Genomic DNA, 21648 nt, shown 5'->3' with positions numbered 1-21648 from the left:
TATCGACCCAAGTTGAACCAGTCCTGGGCACCCTCAGAAAAGCAGTTCAGATGTGTTCTTATCATTTAACTGGGCTTTCTGCCTCCAGTTCCCTCTACTTTTCAGTTCACATTCAACCAACGTAAGCTGAGTTGCAAAATATTTTTGTAAAAGATTATGTGATCTTTTAAAAATACATACTGGACCCTCCATCCTTTCAGTATAGTTGTGCAATGGCTCCTCATAACCTTCAGAATAAAGCCTGGATTTCTTGCTCTCAAAGCCTGAGACAGCAAGCTATCAGAAAGCACGGTCCTAGTTAAACAGTGATATGCATTTCTCCACACTTCTTAGATTGCATGGTAAAAACATATTACACTGAATATTTTAATCTGTTTTGCAGTTTCTCAGAGAAATAGAGATATTATTATATAAATCACTGGTTGGATGTTTTTTTTGGTGGGAAGAGTGGAAAATAGAATTGAATAATGCTATTTATATATAGTACTTGGATTAACAAGCCTTTTGAAAGATCAGTACTTTACATATCTTTGATAAACTGATTTAAAATCTCGGGTGTTACATATCTAGATTGCATCTAGTATTTAATCACTTGGACATTTACAAATAATGGATAAATGATTTGTCGTTATACAGAGTTAAGTCTGCTTCCCATGCAGTGAGAATAACATTTTTATTTTAACATTTATGCAATTGATTGTAAACTTTGGGGCGATATAATTTAGGTGGATCTAAACAGTCCATTAGCCATGTCAGTGCATGCCCTCTTGCCAAGCCGCAGCTTTATGCTAAGCTGTTGTGTTCTCTGTTACATAATCCCCTGCATTTATTTTCTCTACCTATTTAGCTTGAATACATAACAAGGTGACTGCATTGTCTTTCTAACCTCCTTCTCAGTGTAAACATTAAGTATAGAAAACAGATTTGGGCCAATATTACCCTTTTCTAATGGAGAGTTTGGAGAATTGGATAGGCTTAGGAATGTGTTTGTCACTATTTAGTTTTGTGCCTTTTAGTTATGTTCATTGTCAATTTAGTATGGTTTTCAAGGTGATAAGACAGTGCTTAAGCTGTGGCTAAGAGGGAAATTAAGACAGATTGGGATCTTAAGAGAAAGTCGGTTGTGAGAGTATGCAAAGGAGCATTTTGTTTTCAGTGTCCTCACTCTTTCTCCTTCTATGGCCATCCTTTGCTCCTTTAAAGACAGGGTCATGCACTGCCAATGCCTCTCCTTCCCACACAGGAGGAAAGCATCCCACACCTCAAAAATGTTTCAGTTTTGCTCATCTAGAATATGACTCAGAGAGTAGCTTTTCGTTGTTTGTTGTTGTGTGTTGATATGTGGAAGAGATAACAGCATCTGGGGTGATGCCCTTGGTGGCTGCTGCCAGCCCTGGGAAGAGGCAAACTGGGAGAAGTTATCATTGAATGAAGAGGTTGGGAAGGTTGTGAATTGTTACAGCATTTTCCTTACATACTTGCAAAGGAACCTACTTGGCTACATAAAAATCTTCCCTGGGCTACTTTGCATACAGATTAGCATAAATATGCATGTGATTTACATAGATGATTTCTCACGTTGGTTTTATTTCTTGTTTATTTATTGTGATATTCTCTTCTCTACAATGATGTAATTTTTCTTGTATGGCCTTCCTCATAAAACAAGTTCTTTTACTTTAAACAAACCCAAATTCCAAGGGGGAAAGGGAAACATTACTTTTGGTGAGCAATGTGATTTGCATAGGGTTGAGGGGAATAGGTTTCTGGCTCAATGTATCCAAAGTTTGGGATGGTTTATAAGTTAATGCATGGTTCTGTGGAATCATTCATGCCATTTGAGTAGTAGAGTAGGGACATGAAGTATTTCCAGAGTGATGGGGAAACGCATATTTAGAGGAGTCCAGATAGGCACTAGAAGTCCAGAGTAACGCAGATTGACTGTGGTCTTGAGTAACTCACTTATTCTTTGTTTTTAGTTTCTTCCTTGATAAAATAAGGGCATTAAGTTAGCCAGGCTCTAAAATCTCTTATAAGCCCCCGGATTATTATTTTTATATACTCCTTAGTTTGATTACATGACAAATTTTATGCACCACATAGCACATCAAATGATATCCTGGCGCCCGAGGGTTCTCTGTCAAGTTTTTCCCCTTTGAGGGGTACTCAGTGATTAATTTAAGCCTCTCTTTAGAGGCACTCATTTCCTTGTTCATATATCTAAGTTCAATGGGCATATAAGGTAAAACTTACATGTTTACAGAAGGCACCCACTAATATACCACATGTGGTGCCAAGAATAGGCATAGTAGTTGGCTCCCTGCACATTTGGATCCATAGGAGAAGAGTTTAGTGGTGATAACTGCATCAGATTTGCTGTCTTTTCCTCTAAATCAGGCTTACCTCCTGGTGTACTGAACAAAGGCTCATCCAGTTGCATTGTAGCAAAGCCGTTTCTTCAGAAATTACAGGAGAGATCATGACAATAGACACTAGAGAGTTGGACAGATCTGTTTCAAACCTACAGACGGTATCAAATTGCTGCTCTGTGATTTTTATGTTTTTGGCTATTTTTGGTAAAATGCATTAGACATGGCTAATGCCAAGTAGTACTTGCTACTTATATATGTGTAGGAGACATCATGGTCATTTATAGGTGAATAGGTCTTCTTGCTTATACTAATGTGGTGGTGGTGGTGGTGGTGTGTGTGTGTGTGCATGTGTGCAAACAAAAATATACAAGTAGACACATACTATTGAGATCCTCTGGAACACAGAGGACAAACCTGATCTTTAACTCTCTGGAGTATGAAATTGAAGTTCATGTTTTAATGATGTCTTGATGCTATGATCAGTTTAATGTATGTAGTGGATGTTCATCTCTCCCATATAAGAGTGAGTCCTTTACAACTCGTATCTCATGATGAGAATATATTTATTTTACTTAAATGACTTACCAAGGGCTGTGATAGTTGATAAGGAGCTGAGGTAGAATTGGCTTTGGTTACTAAGGCTGAAGTGTAGTTCTAGAAGAGAAAATAGAATGTGTTTGACTTTATTTGGTAGCCCCCATTCTTGAATGGGAAACTGGATATCAAACCTTTCATTATTGCCCATTTACTTTCGTTAATGATGTGCTTTTGATAGCTTTTGGCTAACCCTGATATGAAGTAGGCCTGGAAGGAGGACACATGGAAGGCCGGAGGGTGTATTGAAATAATAAGTTACTATAACAAATGAAAATACAGCATGTTTTATCCTCTTACCTTGACAAATGTCTTTAAAACTACATGGTAAGCCAGGTGCACACTTAAGAGTTTTTGGATTCCTTAGAGTTCTCCACTGGGAAATACTGGCCCGGGGAGAACTAGCTCCTTTGGGTGTCAGCCTGTGGCCTGCCCCCCTCCCCCTTTCCATCTCTGGGCCTACACTGTATCCACAAGGGCTCTGGTGTAACTGTACATGGAGGCCCATGTGGCCAAGCTCTGACCAGACCTCTGTGAAGGGTCCCCCATTGCTAGTCCTCAGACCGTAAGGTATGCACATTGATGGCATGATTTGCTGCTGGAAAATGAGCCCAGGGAAGAGGACTGCACAAGCCCTGGAAACAGGCCTGGGTAGGAAACTAGAGGATCCCACTGTCTTGGCTCTGCAGACTCCTTGTCCTAAGGGGGAATGACTGACGTTCTTTAGGATGGTCCATCTAGGGCCATCGAAGTCAGAGACCCCTGGAGCAGAGATCTCTTTGAGTCTAAGGGAGCTATTGCTATCTTGTCAATGCATATCACTAAATTTCATTCTATCCCATTTTCTTCATCTGCTTGATCACCTTTTTTCTGGTCCAACCTCCTATTTAATAACCCTGTCACATTCCTCTGGGCTCAGGACTCTACCGGGGAAACCAAAGTTAGCTGGGTTATTGATAGATGGAAATTAGAGACAGATCTTTCAGGGTAATTGATTTTTAGTTATTGGTCAATAAAAGGTACCTAGAGCTAAAGAACCCTTTGTCAGAAGAGTTAATTATCCATTCTAAACCAGCTCTGGCATAAACATTGAAAAGCCATCGTTGAAGCAAAAGCAATGTAAGCCTCACTTTACAATGTAGCATAAAATTTCCCTCTGAGAAAATGTGAAGAAGGAAAGGCAGCCGGCCCTCCTGTACTGTTGTGCTGGTCTGCCCTTGTGAGGAGAGGTAGCTTCTTTGCTGTTACTGTCTCTAGTGGTTTCCCTCATACTTAGACACAGGTTTGGTGAAGAGTCAGAGGGAGCTTCTGCTGCTCTGGGCTCCAGGGAAGGGGCAGTGCCCCGGGGGATGTGTTCTCTTTGGTATTTGTGTGCATCTGACTCATGCCTGTCAAGTGTTGACGGTTGTCCTCTTTCCTTTCCGTGCAGCTCGAGAGGAGAACGTGGCCACGTTCCGAGGCTCAGAGTACCTGTGCTATGACCTGTCTCAGAACCCGATCCAGAGCAGCAGTGACGAAATCACCCTGTCCTTTAAGACCTGGCAGCGGAATGGGCTCATCCTGCACACGGGCAAGTCGGCTGATTATGTCAACCTGGCTCTGAAGGATGGCGCGGTCTCCTTGGTCATTAACCTGGGGTCCGGGGCCTTCGAGGCCATTGTGGAGCCAGTGAATGGAAAATTCAACGACAACGCCTGGCACGATGTCAAAGTGACACGCAACCTCCGGCAGGTAATGGCTGAGGGGAGAGGGCGCCCGGAGGCTCCTCTTAGGTAGCTGGGGAGGAGGTTTGTGAAGCAGGTGCTGGATGAGCTGGAGAAGGGTGTAGAAACAAGTTTGGATTTGTCGAAGTCGAACGTTCTCCCTGTCTCTGCAATTCCACGAGGAAAATGATGAAAATATGTTTCTCCTCATACTTCAGTTCTCTACTTGTGCTTTTTTTTCAGAAGAAAATTCAGTTGTAGAGATAATAAAAGTTAAAAGTACTTTCATTCCTTTTATTCTGCTTTCGTTTTTATCATTTTCTTAATTACATTGGAATCTTGTTGTATTATTGTTAAATTCAATTAGGGACGTGTTTTGTTTCTGCAGCTTGCTAGATTTTCCTCATTTTTTGAATATATGTTTTTCTTTTTAATTAAGTTAGCCATTGTCATGATGCCATGATTTTAATTCCTTCCAGAAAGAGTCTTCCTTTTTCTCCTTTTAATTTACCACCCCTCCTCCACTTTTATTCTCCCTTCCCCCACCCCCTTTGTTATGTTAACTGCTAGCCTTCTAATGAACTAGCTGGAATCTTGCTGAATTCCTCTGTTTTTCTGTTCCTTGGTGTGCTGCTCCTACTTTATTGCCCCTGTCTCTACCTCCGAGACTCTTCAGTTGACTGGGAGGCCTGGAAAGTGGAAGGACCCAAATAAAAATGTCAACTTTGGAGCAGCCTTTCCTGGTTCTGTTCCTGCTTGAGAACTCCCATCGCTTGCCGACTCTGAGCAGGCGACTCCGTCAGGTGACAACACTCTTAGAAAGCCTTAGCCTCGTGAAGTGGTTTTCAACTTCATAATAAGAATAGACACACCAGTAATAATATTAACACCTCAACCAGCCCACATCAGTGAAGAGAAAAAGTGTTTTCTCTACAAGTCCAGGTCTGTGCTAACACTGTCTTTTCCCAGTTGCTATCTTCACTTGGTGTCTCTCCTTGTGAATTAGTCATTAAACACAGTTAGATAGCATTCAGCCTTTATTAATCAGAAAACATTATGCAAATTTCCAGAAAGTGCTTATCAAATTTTCTTCTGCAATATGATTGATTCAATGCCTTCTAATGTAAATATGAAAGCGTAAGAACTGACAGGTGTTTGCATATGTTTTCCGTTTGATAAAAGTGTTAACTCCTTAATATTGCTGTGTGAATGGAGAAGGCTCACACAGGCTGGGAACACACAGCATTCAAAACAGCCATCTTAACACTTAGGTATGTTGAGGAGGGCACCTCTATTCTATCTGCGGTGACATTACCCGATAACCCAAGACTTAGAGAGCCCTCAAGTCACTTATTGCCTATAGATGGGACATTTTTGAGTCCCTGTTCTGTTTTTCTCCTAGGACCTAGCAGTCCAATTGCTGATGTTTTCTTTAATAATCTGTTGTACATACTTACACAGCTCAGCTGTGAAGAGGGCCCAATCGAATTTCCATTTGCTAACATATAAGGGTGTGATGTATTTGAATTGCAGAAACTAGACCAAAAAATAAAATATAACTTTTTTGCCAGTTTTCACTGGCAGGTACACACTAACACCCTTCAGGCTTTAGTCAGTGGAGGGGAGAATTTTCATGTACTGGGGAGCAGGGTCAGGCTGTGGTTCTTACTAACAGCCTGTCTCTCTGATTCTCTCCTACTCCATGCACTTCCTTGCCATTCCAGAATGATTCCAATTAGCTGGAGAAAGGCTCACTTTTATTTCTACTGAAAACACTCCTCTAAAATAGAATTGGGCCCTAGTTCCATCCTATAAACTGAGCGGGGGATAAACTAACGTGTTATTCAAACATCGATTGTGCTGTTTCAGTCGGTGAGCAGAGGAAAGCAGCCCTGGAAGGTTTCTCTTCCGTGTTCTAAGACCCAACTCCCTCAGTGCCCTTGGACAAGCCATTTCACCTTTCCACACCACAGTTTCCGTTTGTGAGTGGTGATTACAATCCTCCCCAGCCATGTGTGGTGGCTAAATATGCTAAACACCTTATGTTCCAGAAGGATTATGAGCTCCTCCATGGTCTGGGTGCTAGACTCACTGTGACATGTGCACGATTTACAAGCCGAGTATTCTGTCGTGAAGGTGACTGTGTCTATCTGTCCCCAGCAATGTAGCTAAGCAGAGCTCTCAGTTCTGGACAAGGCCACAGAGGCCCTAGACTGTTGAGGCATTTCTTGGCAGAGGGAATATGAATCTCACAGAGAGAGTGCACCTAAAATTGGACTTCATTGAAATCCTGACTGAATTTTGCATCTAAATGCAATTTATTGAAGGAGAGGGAAATCTCAGAAAACCAGAGTTGATTTTGCAAATGTAATCCTTTCCGTGCTGAATCATCTAGGATGATTATTTTGCCCATTAAGAATACATTTATAACATCTTTTTTAGTTCTGTAGGACACATTTGAAGGGGTTGGAAGCCCCTATTTCAATTAAACTGTAAATTGCTTCATAAGTATTTGATAACAAGCTTATGACTGTCTCATCTACTTTTTTGGTAAGGTCGAATGGCTTCTGTGGCAAAAATTCATCTGAGGAATGCTTACTTGGACTTTCCTGGAGTATTCATTACTAAATGGAGAACTTTGCCCATTTCTTCCTTCTTGGTCATATACTCATGATTCTACCTGTGAGCTGAGTTAGGACCAAAGCCAGATACTTCACTGGGGGTTCTGCTTAAAGGAAGGAATGTGGACTGCCTGCTCCAAACTGTAACTGGGATTAGGGGCCAAGATAGTGATGCATTTCTCTGGGGTTTTTTTTTTTTTTCCAGTTTTGTTTTAAAATCCGTGACCTTGACCACATCCCTCATGTGAATTGCTTTACCTGTGATGCCACGTTAGTCTAACCACGAACACAAAACTGGGGTTCTCAGTCTTCCAGCCTTCCAGCATCCCACCCAGCTCAGTGTGTGCTGGTGACTGAGCATTTGAAAATAGCAAGTGGAGACTAATCTAGAGCTTCTTTAATCATGTTTAACCTGCCAGTCCTCTCTGCTATCTGTAGGAAAAATTGCTTCAAAGCTTGAAAAGCATTTTCTAAAGGAGAATGGGGGTAGAACCATTCCAACGGGAAGCATTCTGGCAAAGAAAGCAAAATAATGACTGCATGGGGTACTAAAGAAGACTCCAACTATTTTGGTGCACTCCAACAGTACAGTTCTTGTAAACCAAGGGGAAAGGAAAGGAGAGGGCGTCCCCCTCCTGCCGCACACATCCACACAAAATCAAGAGAGTCATGGGTCTTTAATTACCTACGGAAGCCCAGAGTAAGCTGCAAAGTTGTAGTCTTCCTAGGCTCGATGTGACCTGTAAATGTTTTCAGTTTTTTGGGTTTTTTTCTTTTTTTGATTGTTGTTCTATTGAAAGTCATAATCATCCATGCATTTAGTCAGAGTCAGATATAAAAAAAAAAAAAAGTCCCAGCACATTGGTATTTGAGCTCTCTCTATTGACCTACATGTGAAATGGTAAACTTTCGGGGTATTTTCTTTCAGGATAGGTGGGCTGTGCATGTGCTAGAGGGTGGGAAGGGAAAGGAGGGTGTTCATTCAGAAGAGCCCTTGGAAAGTAAGTATGACGCTAATTCTAACTGGGGTGAGGTGTGGTCTGAGTGGTATTTGGAAGAAGGGGGTTAAGTGACAAGGTGGACTGCAGCTCCTTTCCCGGCTGTGCCCTGGCTGCCAAGGTTTTCCATAGAGTCCTGGTCTCATTGTCTTCCCCGCTCTCTTTCTCTGTGTCGGGCGCCTTTTTTTTGAAAAACTAACACAAGATCATTCATGCAATGTGTCATTTTACTAACCGACTAATGTACTAACACCCTAACGACTCATCTTTGTTTTTAGTTTTTTTAATTAACAATCGTTCTGTTCACAATTTTTAATTTCCTTTCTTCCCCCTTTTCCGCAAAGCACTCAGGCATCGGACACGCTATGGTAAACAAACTACATTGTCTGGTAGATATCATTCTTATTGTCTCTTTTTTTGGGTTTGCCGTGTGTTGCCCCCCTTTTCCTCCCAAACCCCCCTTTTATCCTCCTTAGACTTGTTTCTTCTTCTTTAAAAAATTTTTTTTGTTTAATTAAATGAAAGCCTTTTTTGTTTTTGTTTTTGTTTTTTTGGGGTTTTTTTGTTGCTGTTAAAAAAAAAAAAAAAAGGAAGGGGATGTGCCAGCCCTGGAAATGGTATTTGGATGAGTTTGGTTGGGACGGTTTCCTTTTTTCTACTTTGTCATTTTTTTCCCTAAAAATATATTTTTTTTAAGGAAAGATTCTCCGTTTAGCTAAATTTATTTTGTTTTGTTTTCTTATTTTGCAACTTCCAAGTTACAGACTAGGGACAACAGGATTTCTATTGAGGACTTTCTTCTCTGTCTTCCTATCCCTCTCACTCTCACTCCTTTCTTCTCCCTCCTCCCTCCTCCTTAACCCCTTTTTTCCTTTCCTTTGGTGTGGCCACTGCTGCCGCAGGTGATCCAAGGAGGACCATACTCTCCTTCTCTATTCTTCTTTCCCCTGCTTTCACCTTACTCCCCACCGTGGCCATGGGGAGCTCTGCCAGTGTGTTCTCCATACAGACTCTGCATGGCATGTTCCTGTCTCGTGGATTTCCCCATCAGCATCAGAATTTGCTCCCCCATTTTCCTCCTCATTACTAACAACCTGCTGATCATCAGTCCAATTCCACTCTCTTCTCTCTCTTTATTTTTGTCTCCACTCTTCTTCATTCTCCTTTCATCCTTCACATATTTTGGGGTTGGGTTTGGACTTTTTCTTTTCTTTTTTTTAGTGAGGGAGGTGGCAGGCAGGGGAACGATGACCCTTTAGTTTCGAGTGTTTTGTTTTGTTTTGTGTTTACTTCCATCTTGTGTTCCAGTTCCTTCAGTGCATGTACGTGTGAAGTGGATTTTGACTCTTCCCTTTGGTTCTCCTCACCCCTGTCCACTTCCTCCTTTTTTTCTTCTGCCTCTTCTCTTGGCTCCTGATAGTTTTCGCATGGGTGTGTCAGCGTATGGTGTGTGCACGCTTTGAGGCCCCATCTTTTCTCTCTGCCCTCTGCTCCTTTCATGGATGTTGGGTGTGTGGGTGCTATTTCTTCCCTGTGGGCATTATTATTCTTATTTTTATTTTGGTTAATATGCCTCATGTTCCTTTCTTTTTGTTAGAGTTGCCTTTTTGGTTTGGGTCATTTCTTCTCTTGGTGGTGGTGATGGCAGCAAAGGGAGGGCAGGGGCTGGTGTCCTGGGGTCATCCATGGCATGTATCATCCATGACACATCACAATCGCAACCCTTCTCCTTCCCTCCCCGAATGCATGTTTGTCAGAGTGGTGTTAGCCCCCAAAGAAACAAATAAAAAAGAAAAGAAAAAGAAAAGAAAAAAGAAAATAAAAACCCATCCACAACCAAAGACCAACCCTCACAAACCCCATTGTCAAATGTCTCCTTTGCTGTTTTTCACTCCCCCTGTAAATAACAGTCATTCAAAAAATAAATGAAAAATTTACCAGTGCACTGAGACAAGTGATGTCGTCTGAGGATAGTTCCATTTTCTAGCCTGACTGAATAAAGAGCACAGCGGGTAGAGCAAGTTGCCCATCTTGGCCATTCCACCAAAGTGTCCCAGGAGTCTGCAGAGGAATGCTGGAGGCTTGGGTTACAGGCAGGGCAGACCAGAAAATGGAACTTGGCTGCATATACCCAAATCAAACCAAATTAGAAAAAAATATACCTCACCAAAATCTTAAAGTGTCGCCACCAGTAGGGGAAGCCACTGGATTTTGATTGGACTGTAAAGTCATTGTTGGGATTTTTTTGTCCCTGTGTCCCTCCACCAGGTGACCATCTCTGTGGATGGCATCCTTACCACGACGGGCTACACTCAAGAGGACTACACCATGCTGGGCTCAGATGACTTCTTCTACGTGGGAGGAAGCCCAAGTACCGCTGACTTGCCCGGCTCACCCGTCAGCAACAACTTTATGGGCTGCCTCAAAGAGGTAAAGGTCACACAATCTCTTTAATGTCCCAAGAACAAATGCAATTTTCAGTTCAGTGAGGGGCTCTGTACTTTAGTCCATTGTTTGGGGCCATAGGTTTTAGCAAAAAGACTTTGGACCTGAAAGTAGAGGTCCTAGGTTTTGGTTCCTGCTTAAGGGGATTGATTGCGTGACCTTGGGTTTGTCACTGACATGCTTTGTGGTTCTTTTTGTCTCATCTGAGGACTGGGAAATTGTATCCCACTGGTAGCTGTTTTATAAATAATAATAATAATTATTATCATTGTCATTATTTTAGAGAGAGAGTGTGTGTATGTGCATGCATGAGCTGGGTAGAGGGCAGAGGGAGAGAGAGAGAGGGATAGAAAATCTTAAGCAGACTCTACACTCCACATGGAGCCCAATGTGGGGCTCAGTCCCACAACCCTGGGATCTTGATCTAAATAGAATTCAAGAATTGGACGCTCAACTTGACTGAGTCCCCCAGGCACCCCATGTGCTCTGTAAATTAAATGAAAAAACACAGATGAAGGGGCTTTGCTATCATAAGAATTACAGGCATATAAAGTTTGATTTCCTATATTTGACTTGGCAAGTAGGGTCAATTTGTGGTTGTATGTCTTGTCTAAAACATAAACGTATGTATTACTTTACCTTTGCCAAGCGTGGTGTTCCCAGGAGTCTCATTACTTGAGATGAAGGAAATTTTTCAGAATGTAACATTAAGGCCCAGCAGACTGGTTTTCCCTTGCTTTTTTCTTTTCTTTTCCCCCCTGAAAGCTAGCAGCTGTGAGAAAGCAGTGGGGCTTTGCCATTACTCATTTATTACTATTGTAGCTGATGTGTTGAGACCTCTGTCTGAGAGCAGAGGAGCTTCAGTCAAGTGGAAGTTCAATCTCTAAGGTCAATTGTTGAGGCAAAAAGAATCAGATTGATTTGGTGGCGTCCTTTCAGAACTCTGTGTCATCAGAGCTGTACACTGCACATTTTTGTGTAGTCTAAGCCAAGCCTGATTGCCTGAGATATCTATACCGCTTCCCTGGGGAGATTCCTGGAGAAGCTAACAGTGTTCTTTCTTGTGGATAAAGATCCCTTGTGACATGTTAGAAGACTCCTCTCAGGGCACATGTTTTATTCTTATTATGGTTATTTGAAATTTGCTGAACATCAGTTATATATGAGATGGCATTGCAGACGCATTCAATCATGCCACTCTGCTGTGAGCCACGTCAAGACGGGAGCTGTGTCCATTGCGCTGGCGTATTGTAGGGACATAATAACTATTTACTGAGTGGATACATTTATCAGATAATCAGTGGGTACCTTTTTTATACTGTAACTAAACTTAAGTGGCTCTTTCCAAGCGGTGGTTTCCATGCTTGAAGAATTTATAATCTAGGGAGGCAGAGGAGATCTGTAAGTGAACAGGCACATCTCAGGACACTGTGTATTCAGTACTACACACTACATGTTCTAATTGAGTAGAGGAAACATAAATTTCAGGTGGAAGTCAGTTTCAGAAAAGAATTGCTATTTGAGCTAGGCCTTGGTGCAGTAAACATGTGTGAATTGGGAGGAAGGGGGTAGGAAGGAGAGACATGACAAAGGAGGGGAAAATCCAATTACAGCTCTCTATTGTTCTTGGTCTGAAGGACAGATTATAGAAGAGAACCCACAAAGTGTTTTCCTTCTTTTGCTGGGGGTTATCTAGGCTTCTGCTGGCTACAGGGATGGATGCCAGTGGTCATTCCTGATAGAATTGCAGTGGAGACAGAGTACTTCTTCCCTGGGATTTACTCCCATCTGGATAGAATCAAGGTATAAACCACTCACCATCTAATGGACCCTGAAAGGCTCTTAAACACTGTTAAATCACACACACTGGAATTGTACTCTCGTCAGAAATAGATAGGAACATTCTGCTACCACGTACCATGTACGTGGCTCAGGAATGAATGAGGCATTGATTGCAGTGGTGAGCTCATCCATTTTCGTAGGGACACAGACCTGAGTGTGGAGTGTCTCCTGGACAGGATCAAGGGGTGGCCTCTAGAACTAATTTTCCCCTGCACAGAATTATATTGAACTATCTCTCAATTATTTATTTTGAGACAAAGGAGCAATTTCTTAACTGCAAATTTTCAATCAGGAATGATGCTCCTGAACGTTGTGAAAGCCTCATAAAAACATAAAGGTATCTCTGATGGCTTCATCCATGCAAAACTTTAAGCAAATAAAATTTGCATGTGCACACATGCACACACGCTGCCCAGAGAGAGAGCAGACAGCTTCAAAAGTCTGTGAAAAGTGTCTCTTAATAGCTTAAAAATTAAAGGCACTTCTGAAAAACAGTGTCAATAACAGAAATAGCAGCTATTGGTAGTAAAAATATATACATAGCTAGCAGCATAAGTCTGCACTGAAATCCAGATCAAGTCAGGAAAAAGAAAGTCCAGCCCACACTAGGGTAAATGGTATGTAAAATTTAGAACTTCATTAACTTTTACTACCATCTCTTCATTATATACACAGTATTGTAGTGTTTCTAAGGGACTTGGGAAGCTTTCTTGTTCATCTGAGTGCTTTTTAAAATTTTATTTTATAGAGTGAGCGAGCGAGCAGGGGAGAGGGGCAGACAAAGAGAAAGAGTGAGAGAAAGAATCTTAGGCAGGCTCCATGCTCAACACAGAGCCCGATGAGGGGCTCAATCCCACAATCCTGGGATCATGACCTGGGCTGAAATCAGATGCTCAGCTGACTGAACCACCCAGGCACCCCTCGTCTGATTGTTTTAAACAGATAACTTTGGGTCAAATGTAGCCCTGGCATATTCTTTCTTTCCACTTAATCATTGAAGTTCACTTTTTTTAAGGGAAGGTCTGGGAAATTCTCCTTTTCTTGGTATCTGTCTTTGACAGTTTGGTAAACAGCAGAAGCTTCTAGCTATGTTGGGATTTCTGTCTGTGATAAATTCCACATATCCACTTTAACTATTTACCCTTAGAACAGCGTCCAGTTATTTTACAGCCCCTTCTTTCTGTCTCATTTTTCTGTCTTCATTTGCCATTAGTGACTCTGTATTGCATTATGTTGAGTTGGGTGCTTTTATGTATCATTTTGTTCAAAATGTGGGGATATGGTTAAAGGACTTCGAAGTTTCTTTTTTAGATCACTGATACTTTGTGTGTGGCATGGAATAGGTGTGTTATCTTTGAACTACAGCTACTTCACACTCAAAAGTTAAGTTCTGGCTCCACTACTGAGCAGAGTGACTGTGGATTTCACCTGGGTGCACACTTCCTTGATATCACTAAAAGGCACCATAGACCATGTCCACGTTGTCCTCAGACTGTTGTGGTTCTCCATACACCCTTGTTATCAATACAAGATTTGTGTACACTTAAACATTACCCACTCCGCATCTTGTTCTTGTCATGTTTTCATGTTTTAACATGTGTGTCTTATTTTTTGGTCTTGAAGGTTTCCAGCTTCCAGAATGGTTCTTAGTGCCTAATGAGCTCTTGGTAAGCATGTGCTGAATGAAATCACATGTTGGTAAATGAATAATATTTAAATAAATAATCTTGTTATATAAACATGTTTGTAAAATTAGTAATTTAGATAAATGCACTTAGGCACTATTAACCATGTGATTATCCTGAGATCAGTAAAGAACATCTTGACATGGCAATAGTTGAATCTTTCAGGAACTTTCCAGCTATCTGGTATGAGATAAGTATTACATAGAAAGGGTAAGCAAGGCCAAGAGACATGGGTTGTCACTGGCTCTATGGCCTGGAATGTCACCCATCTTACTTGATGCTGTTTCTTAACCCCTAACGTGGATATAATAGGACTTTTGTTGTAATCTGCTCAAGAAATGCAATTATATACATAAAAGTAAAACCATACAGACATATATTTTACTATAATAATTATTATTAAGGATTATGTAATACCTCTTATAAGCAGTTTATGAATACATTAGTATGTGTAGATCTTTATATCTCCCTTATTAGTAAGTCACATTCAGGAGGAAAACTAACTTTATTCTGAGGTTTGTCCCACTAAGTTCTTTCATCTGTTTTTGAAGTGGGGAAACCCATCCCACCTGTTCTCAGTCTTCACCTTGTTTGTTGCCTGCAGTCATTTATGTGACAACTGCCAACCTTCATCTGTTAAAATGTGTGTAACTCTGTGATGACAGAGGCCTCATTTGTTCACAGGTATCTTCTCAGAACCTAGCAGAGTTCCTGGTATTAAAAAACAAAAAGAAAGAAACATTCAATAAGTATGTATGGAATAAGCAAACAAATGAGCTCACCTCAAGGAACTCTAAAATCGGGTGGGATTTGGATCAAAAGATCAATACTGAGAACCTACAGTATACCAGAGACTGTGCTAAGTAAGATCCAAAGATAGGTCAGACACAGTTCCCACCTTAGAGGACCATGCAGTTAATGGGGGAGACAAATACATGAATGCAATTTCAATAAAAGCTAGCAAAAAGACGCATTCACAAGTGCAGTGGGTCTGTTGAGGAAAGGGACTTAGCATATTCTGGGATTCCAGAAAGATCTGTGGAGGAGGTAACACGCAGGGTAAGTCTGGAAGACAAATGGAAGTGAACGTGGCAGAATGGAAGGAGCAGTGTTCCAGGACAATGGAGCAGCATGAGCAGAGGCATGGGGACGGGACACACCATTGTGAGCAACTCACAATTGCTAATTTCAGGGCACAAAGTATAAGATGAGGAATTTTGTGAATATAGCTGCAAAGTGAGGTAGGGGCCAGGTCATAGAGAACTTTATCTCATATTCTACTCTTGAACTTTATTTTCTAGGTAATAGGGAGCTATGGAAGGACCTTAAATAGTAGAATGACACAAGTTGGCATCTTGTTCATCAGGCTTTAAATTACTTGAGTGTGTCATGTGGCTTACTTGGTTGGGCGTCCAGCCCTTGATTTCCACTCAGGTCATCATCTCACAGTTACTGAGATTGAGCCCTCAGTCAGGCTCTGTGCTAACAGTGTGGAGTCTTCTTGGGATTCTCTCTCCCCTGCTCTCTTTGCCCCTCCCCCCTCATGCATGTGCACTTTCTCTCTTTCGCTCTTTCTCTCAAATAAACAACAAAGATAAATTACTTGAGAAATGAAGTTAGTCCATCTACTACTTCTAACTGTACGATTTTTGTCCTAGAAAGTTAAAGGGTAGGGTTGGAAAGGTTGATCCATTGATTGTGGCATTGGAGAGTACCAAAAGTGTGCCTCTCAGCATCTTAAAATTTCTATAGAAAAGCACTTCTTTCTGACTCCTATTTCAGTTTCTAGTGACCCTCCGAGTCAGAACATACATTTCTCCTTTCCTTCGTCTTTGGGCTTGCTGAGCTATTATTATTGGATGAAGCACAATGTAGTAGAGGAAAGTCCAATCCAGACTGAGGTGCAGGATAGTGTTTCTATCAAATTGACCAGGACCAGGGAGAGGAGCTTCCTCAAGCCCATCATGGTATCTTCTTATGTGTTGGTCTTACCTGTTGTTTGAATTGTTTGTTTCCACACCAGCCTCCTGTCTCCTCCATCTGTTACTTCTCTCCCAGTATATGTTGGTTTTCCATTTCTACCTCCATCTGCCCAGGGAGAAGCTGAGTGCCACTGAGGCCTCTGGGACAGCCTGGTCTCTCTCAACTCTCTCTTCTCATGGTGTTTCTAATGGGGAGGAGGGAGAAGCAGGAGAATCGGGAGTGTGGAACACATATTTAAAGGAAAAAGGATTGGGTAGAACATCACTGTGCACATTACATTCCACATCCCTTTGTGATTATTAGCCATTTAAAACCGAATGGGATTTTGCAGCCAGAGATAGTCTCTGAACAGATGATTAATGGTTTAATCTGTAATAACTTTACATTTTATAGAACCCTGATAGGAGTCCACATCTGGTGAGCCAAGCTATTTAAGGCTGTGTTAATTCTGTTAATTGCTATACGTTTATTTGAATTGCTGGCACCTGCGGGCTTTGGGATAATGTGTTTGTTGTTGCTTTTTTTAAAAAAAATATACTCATTTTATCCCATCTCACTGTCTTTTGCTGCTGTCTCTTATGCTATCACAATTTCTCTTTTGGTTTATCCTTTGTGTTGTCCGTGCTTCTTTGCTCACTATACTTTTTTTTTTTCCTTTTTCCTCCCTGTTTTCACTTTTCCTCTGTTCTTTAGCTCTTGTTCTGGTTTCCTTCCTTATTTCTCAGTCCATGATAAATGGCTCTGTCCATAATCAGGTAAATTAGGTCATTGCATTGGGACTAAAAATCCACTTTTCCTAGCATTGAGAATACTGTATGGCCCCAGAGTGAGCAAAGACCAAGTGAGGGTTTTTGAATCAGCATGGAAGATGAGAACAGAGCGGACTTTAAAAGCACATGTCCAGAGTTTGAATCTTTTCTAGGCTCATTCATTACCAGCTGCAAGACTAATATCAAATCAGTTAAATGCTGTTAGCCTCCATCTTTGCATCAGATAGTCATACCTACTTAGCCATTTTTATGTCAGGAGCAAACGGGATTAAGAAAATGCAGGTGCTTTATAAACTGTAAAGCACTGTGCAGATGCTCATGTTATTATTTATGTTATTAAATGAAACCAAACTGATTAGATCTGGCCAAGGAACCCCATGTTCTACATTGCTGATTCTGCAGTTTGAAAACTGCAGAAGTTAGGAGCATCCAATGCAGTTTAATAAAAAGAGCAACTGAATTGGAACCTGGCCTCCAGATCCAGTTCTGGTGCTAATTAAAAAATCATACAGTCTCTTTGGACATCCATGTCTTGATCTGTAAAATGAGGGTAGTGATCACTGCTAAACCAAATAAATGGCATACTACTGTGGAGAACTTCTAATGTAGAAGTACAAGTTATTGATTGTTGAATTTTGGGTAGCAAGGTAGTATTTATTTTTCTACTCCAGCGAAGATATGCAGAGGGGCACTGTGTGGGCTTGGAGGAAAGCATGCATTGATAGAATGGAAGAACCAATACAAACAGGAGACTAAGGGATAAGATTCCAACAAGATAGAAAGAAGTGGAAAAATGAATCAGAGACTAGGAAATGGAGAATGTGGCACAAGAAAAGAGAAACTGTGTCTTGGGAGCTGCCTATTGAATTGAGCACACAAATTGGCATTTTTGTGGGTTAAAAAAATCAAATATTGGCAATGCCATATGCGTCAGCTTAAGAATAAAGTTTTTGTACAGAAAATAAATCGAATCTTCTGGAAAAGAGATTACCTCCTAGATTTCAAGGAACTAAAATAGGTAGGAGAGACCTGCACTCTGTCAAGGAGAAAGAAGAATGAGAACCCTGAGCTGCTGGGGATTTTGATGAATATGAGGTTTATTTCACAGAAGGGCAGGCTGTGAGCACTTTGTCTAGCATGGCTGTAAGAAAGTTGTACGTACCTAAGGGATGGTATCAGGAGGGCTAAAGCTTCAAGGGTATTTAGTACTGCAGTGCTGTGACAGAGAGAGAGAGAGACGTTTTCAATTAATGCCACAGTGAAAATACTGAAGTATGGTTTGTTGCCTATAGTTGATGGGCTATTGATGAGAAATAGATACGGTGAACCTTTTTTTTTTTTAGAGACCTGTATATATTTCTCTTTCTTTTGAATGAATGTTTTTATTCTCCCTCATTTTCTTTTTCTTCTTTAAATTTAAAAGTGTATTTATTTATTTTGAGAAAGAGAGTGAGCGAGCGTGCATGAGTGTGATGGGGGGGAAGAGAGAGAGGGAGGGAGGGAGAGAGAGTGAGTCTCAAGCAGGCTCTGCATTGTTTGCACAGAGCTTGATGTGGAGATCGATCTCACAAACTGTGAGATCATGACCTGAGCTGAAATTAAGAGTTGGACACTTAACTGACTGAGCCACCCAGGAGCCCCCGCCCCTCATTTTCAATTCAGTGGCCCTGACTGCACTCCTGGCTCCCTTGGTGAGCATGTGAGTTCTAAGTCAATTAGAGACTTCCATTCCCTTGGCCATAGTTATATTGTTCATAGGTGGGTACCTAGCCCAGTTTGGATCAGTGACGTACAAGCTTAGGACTCTGTTTTATATGTTGTATGGGGATAGTTCTCCTTCCTCTGGGTTAGAACTTGGGATGATATAAAACTGAGCTTCTGGCTACCATCTTGTCAACACAGAGGGACCAAAATTGAAGCCAGAATGGAGAAAAACAAAGCCAAAAAGATGGGGAGAAACTAGAACCTAGTGATATTTTTAAGTCCATTCTTTAAACTACGGTACCCCTGATTTCCAGCCAAGACTGAGTAATTCATCCTTTTGTCTAAAACAGCAGGAGCTGGATTTTCTGTAATTTGCAACATAGAGTCCTAAGTGATGTGAAAGAATTCCTCATACTCCTGTTTCATCACTTTCTTCTCTGATAAGAAAATAGGTCTTTGGACAGGAAAAGATAGACAAAGAAAATTTAATATCACAGGCTGTTAAAATCACCTGATTACTCTGAATTAATTCAAATTTCTTGACTTGGATGAATGATATCACAGGATGCAGAGTTTGTAAATAAGATTTTTTTTCAAATTTTTAAATTTTTAAATTTAAAACATTTTTTACATTTATTTATTTTTGAGAGACGGAGACAGAGCGTGAACAGGGGAGGGACAGAGAGAGAAAGAAAAACAGAATCTAAAGCAGGCTCCAGGCTCTGAGCTAGTGGTCAGCACAGGGCCCGATGTGGGGCTCAAACCCACAAACCATGAGATCATGACCTGAGCCTAAGTCAGATGCTCAACCGACTGAGCCACCCAGGTGCCCTAAGATATTTAAAATCCAGTTGCTGGTTTTTGAGAAATAGTAGAGAATGTGGGAGGTTCCTAAAGACCAAAGATGGAAAACAGTGTAGAAAATGCAAGCTATGGGTCTATGAGCTTCACTGGAATCTGAGAAAGAGTTTGGAGTGCCTTATTAACAGAAGGTATGAGCCCACGGAAGAGAGAAAAATGTGATCAGCAGAATTATAATTATTCACCAAAGTCACTAAAATAAGCCATATTACATGAACCAAACTCACATTTCTATTCTATATTGTTACCACACTTATTAACTCAGGAAAGCATAACTAAATATCAGCAAAGTATTTGGGAATGCATTTTGTGATACCCTTATCAACAAGATGGGGAAAAAGGAATTGGATATAAGAGCTATTCAGTAAAGGAGTAACTATTAAAACATACAAATAAGTCTATTTTAAAATATTTTTTAATGTTTTATTTATTTTTGAGAGACAGTGTGAGCTGGGGAGGATCAGAGAGAAAGGGAGACACAGAATTCAAAAATAGGCTCTAGGCTCTGAGCTGTCAGCACAGAGCTCGGTGCAGGGTTCGAACCCATGAACCATAAGATCATGACCTGAGCCGAAGTCTGACGCTTAACTTACTGAGCCACCCAGGCACCCGTGTCTTTTTTTTTTTTTTTTTAAGTTTATTTACTTTGAGAGAGAGAGAGAGGGAGCAGAGGAGGGGCAGAGAGAGAAGGAAAAAGAGGATCCCAAGAGGCTCTGCACTGCCAGTGGAGAGCCTGACATGGGACTCGAACTCACAAATCATGAGATCATGACCTGAGCTGAAACCAAGTCAGACCTCAATGGACCGAGCCACGCAGGCACCCTGAAACATACCAATGAGTCTTGAGGAAGGATCTGTTTTGACCTATATGGAGGTTTCAGGTAGATGTGACAATGCTTCTTCTTAATGTTTGTGTTAGGGACTTGAGGAAAGGTAAGAGAGCATGCTCAACTTTTTAAATGGCAGGGAACTGAGAATGATAGAAAATATGTGCCTGCCAGATTTGAGGCTGAATTAATAGAGGTATGATCTATAAAACAAAGGTGACGACAGTTTTATAGTGTAATTTATTGATTAAGAGAGCAGGCTCTGGAGCTAAAGTTCTTGGTTTCAAGGCCCAGCATGACACATACTAGCTTTGGAGTGCTGGGCAAGTTACTTAACCCTTTCTGTGCCTCACTTTGCTGATTTGTTAAATGGGTAGAATAATTATACCTACTTTGTAGGGTTGTGTTGAGTATTAACTGAGATAATAAATGTTAAACCAGTTAAACAATGCTTAATAGAAAACTTTTGGTAGGTTTCTTAAAGTATAGTTGACACACAACTATAGTTTTATTAGTGTCACACGAATAACACAGCGATTTGATAACTCTGCATGTTTCGCGATGCTTACCCCAAGTGTAGCTACCATCTGTCACCATCTGTCATGCTCTTACAACACTATTGACTGTGTTCCCTATGATGTGCCTTTCATCCCTGTGACTCATTCATTCCATAACTGGGAGCAGTACTTCCTGTGCTCCTTGATGTGTTTTGCCCATCCTCGTGCCCTTTGGCAACCACCAGTTTGTTCTCTGTATTTATGGGCCTGTTTCAGTGTTTTAATTATTATTTTTTTAGGTCCCACATATAAGTAAACTAATATGGTATTTGTCCTTCTCTGACTTACTGCAATTAGCGTAATACCTTCTAGGTCCATCTGTTTTGTTGCCAATGGCAAGATCTCATTCTTTTTTTATGGCAATATTATTGCATATTATTATATATTATAATATGCAATGTGTTATATTCCATTGAAAATATATACCACATCTTCTTCATCCATTCATCTATTGATGGACACTTAGGTTGCTTCCATATAGTGGCTATTGTACATAATGCTCCAATAAACATAGGAGTGCATATAGTTTTTTGAATTACCGTTTTTGTTTTCTTTGGACAAATACTTGGTAGTAGAATTAATGAATGGTATTTATTTTTTTCATTTTTTGAGGAGCCTTCATGCTTCATACTTTTGCCACAGTGGCTGCACCAGTTTACACCACCACCAGCAGTGCACAAGTATTCCTT

General features: G+C 40.9%; 1 protein-coding gene across 5 annotated transcripts in view; it reads left to right on the top strand.

Moving 5' to 3' along the window:
* Positions 1-21648, top strand: part of NRXN3 (neurexin 3) — a 1559665-nt gene that overhangs the window by 445374 nt on the left and 1092643 nt on the right. For all 5 annotated transcript variants that reach the window (XM_029950481.1, XM_029950474.1, XM_029950480.1 and 2 more), the window contains 2 exons: positions 4393-4694; positions 10554-10715. In XM_029950481.1, coding sequence (XP_029806341.1) covers positions 4393-4694; positions 10554-10715 — 464 coding nt within the window. The remainder of the gene's footprint in view (positions 1-4392; positions 4695-10553; positions 10716-21648) is intronic.

This window comes from Suricata suricatta, chromosome 9 (genome assembly GCF_006229205.1).
Source record: "Suricata suricatta isolate VVHF042 chromosome 9, meerkat_22Aug2017_6uvM2_HiC, whole genome shotgun sequence".
In the NCBI taxonomy this organism is placed as follows: domain Eukaryota; kingdom Metazoa; phylum Chordata; class Mammalia; order Carnivora; family Herpestidae; genus Suricata; species Suricata suricatta.
The sequence above is the reverse complement of the archived record's forward strand: the minus strand, read 5'-3'. Positions and strand labels throughout refer to the sequence as shown.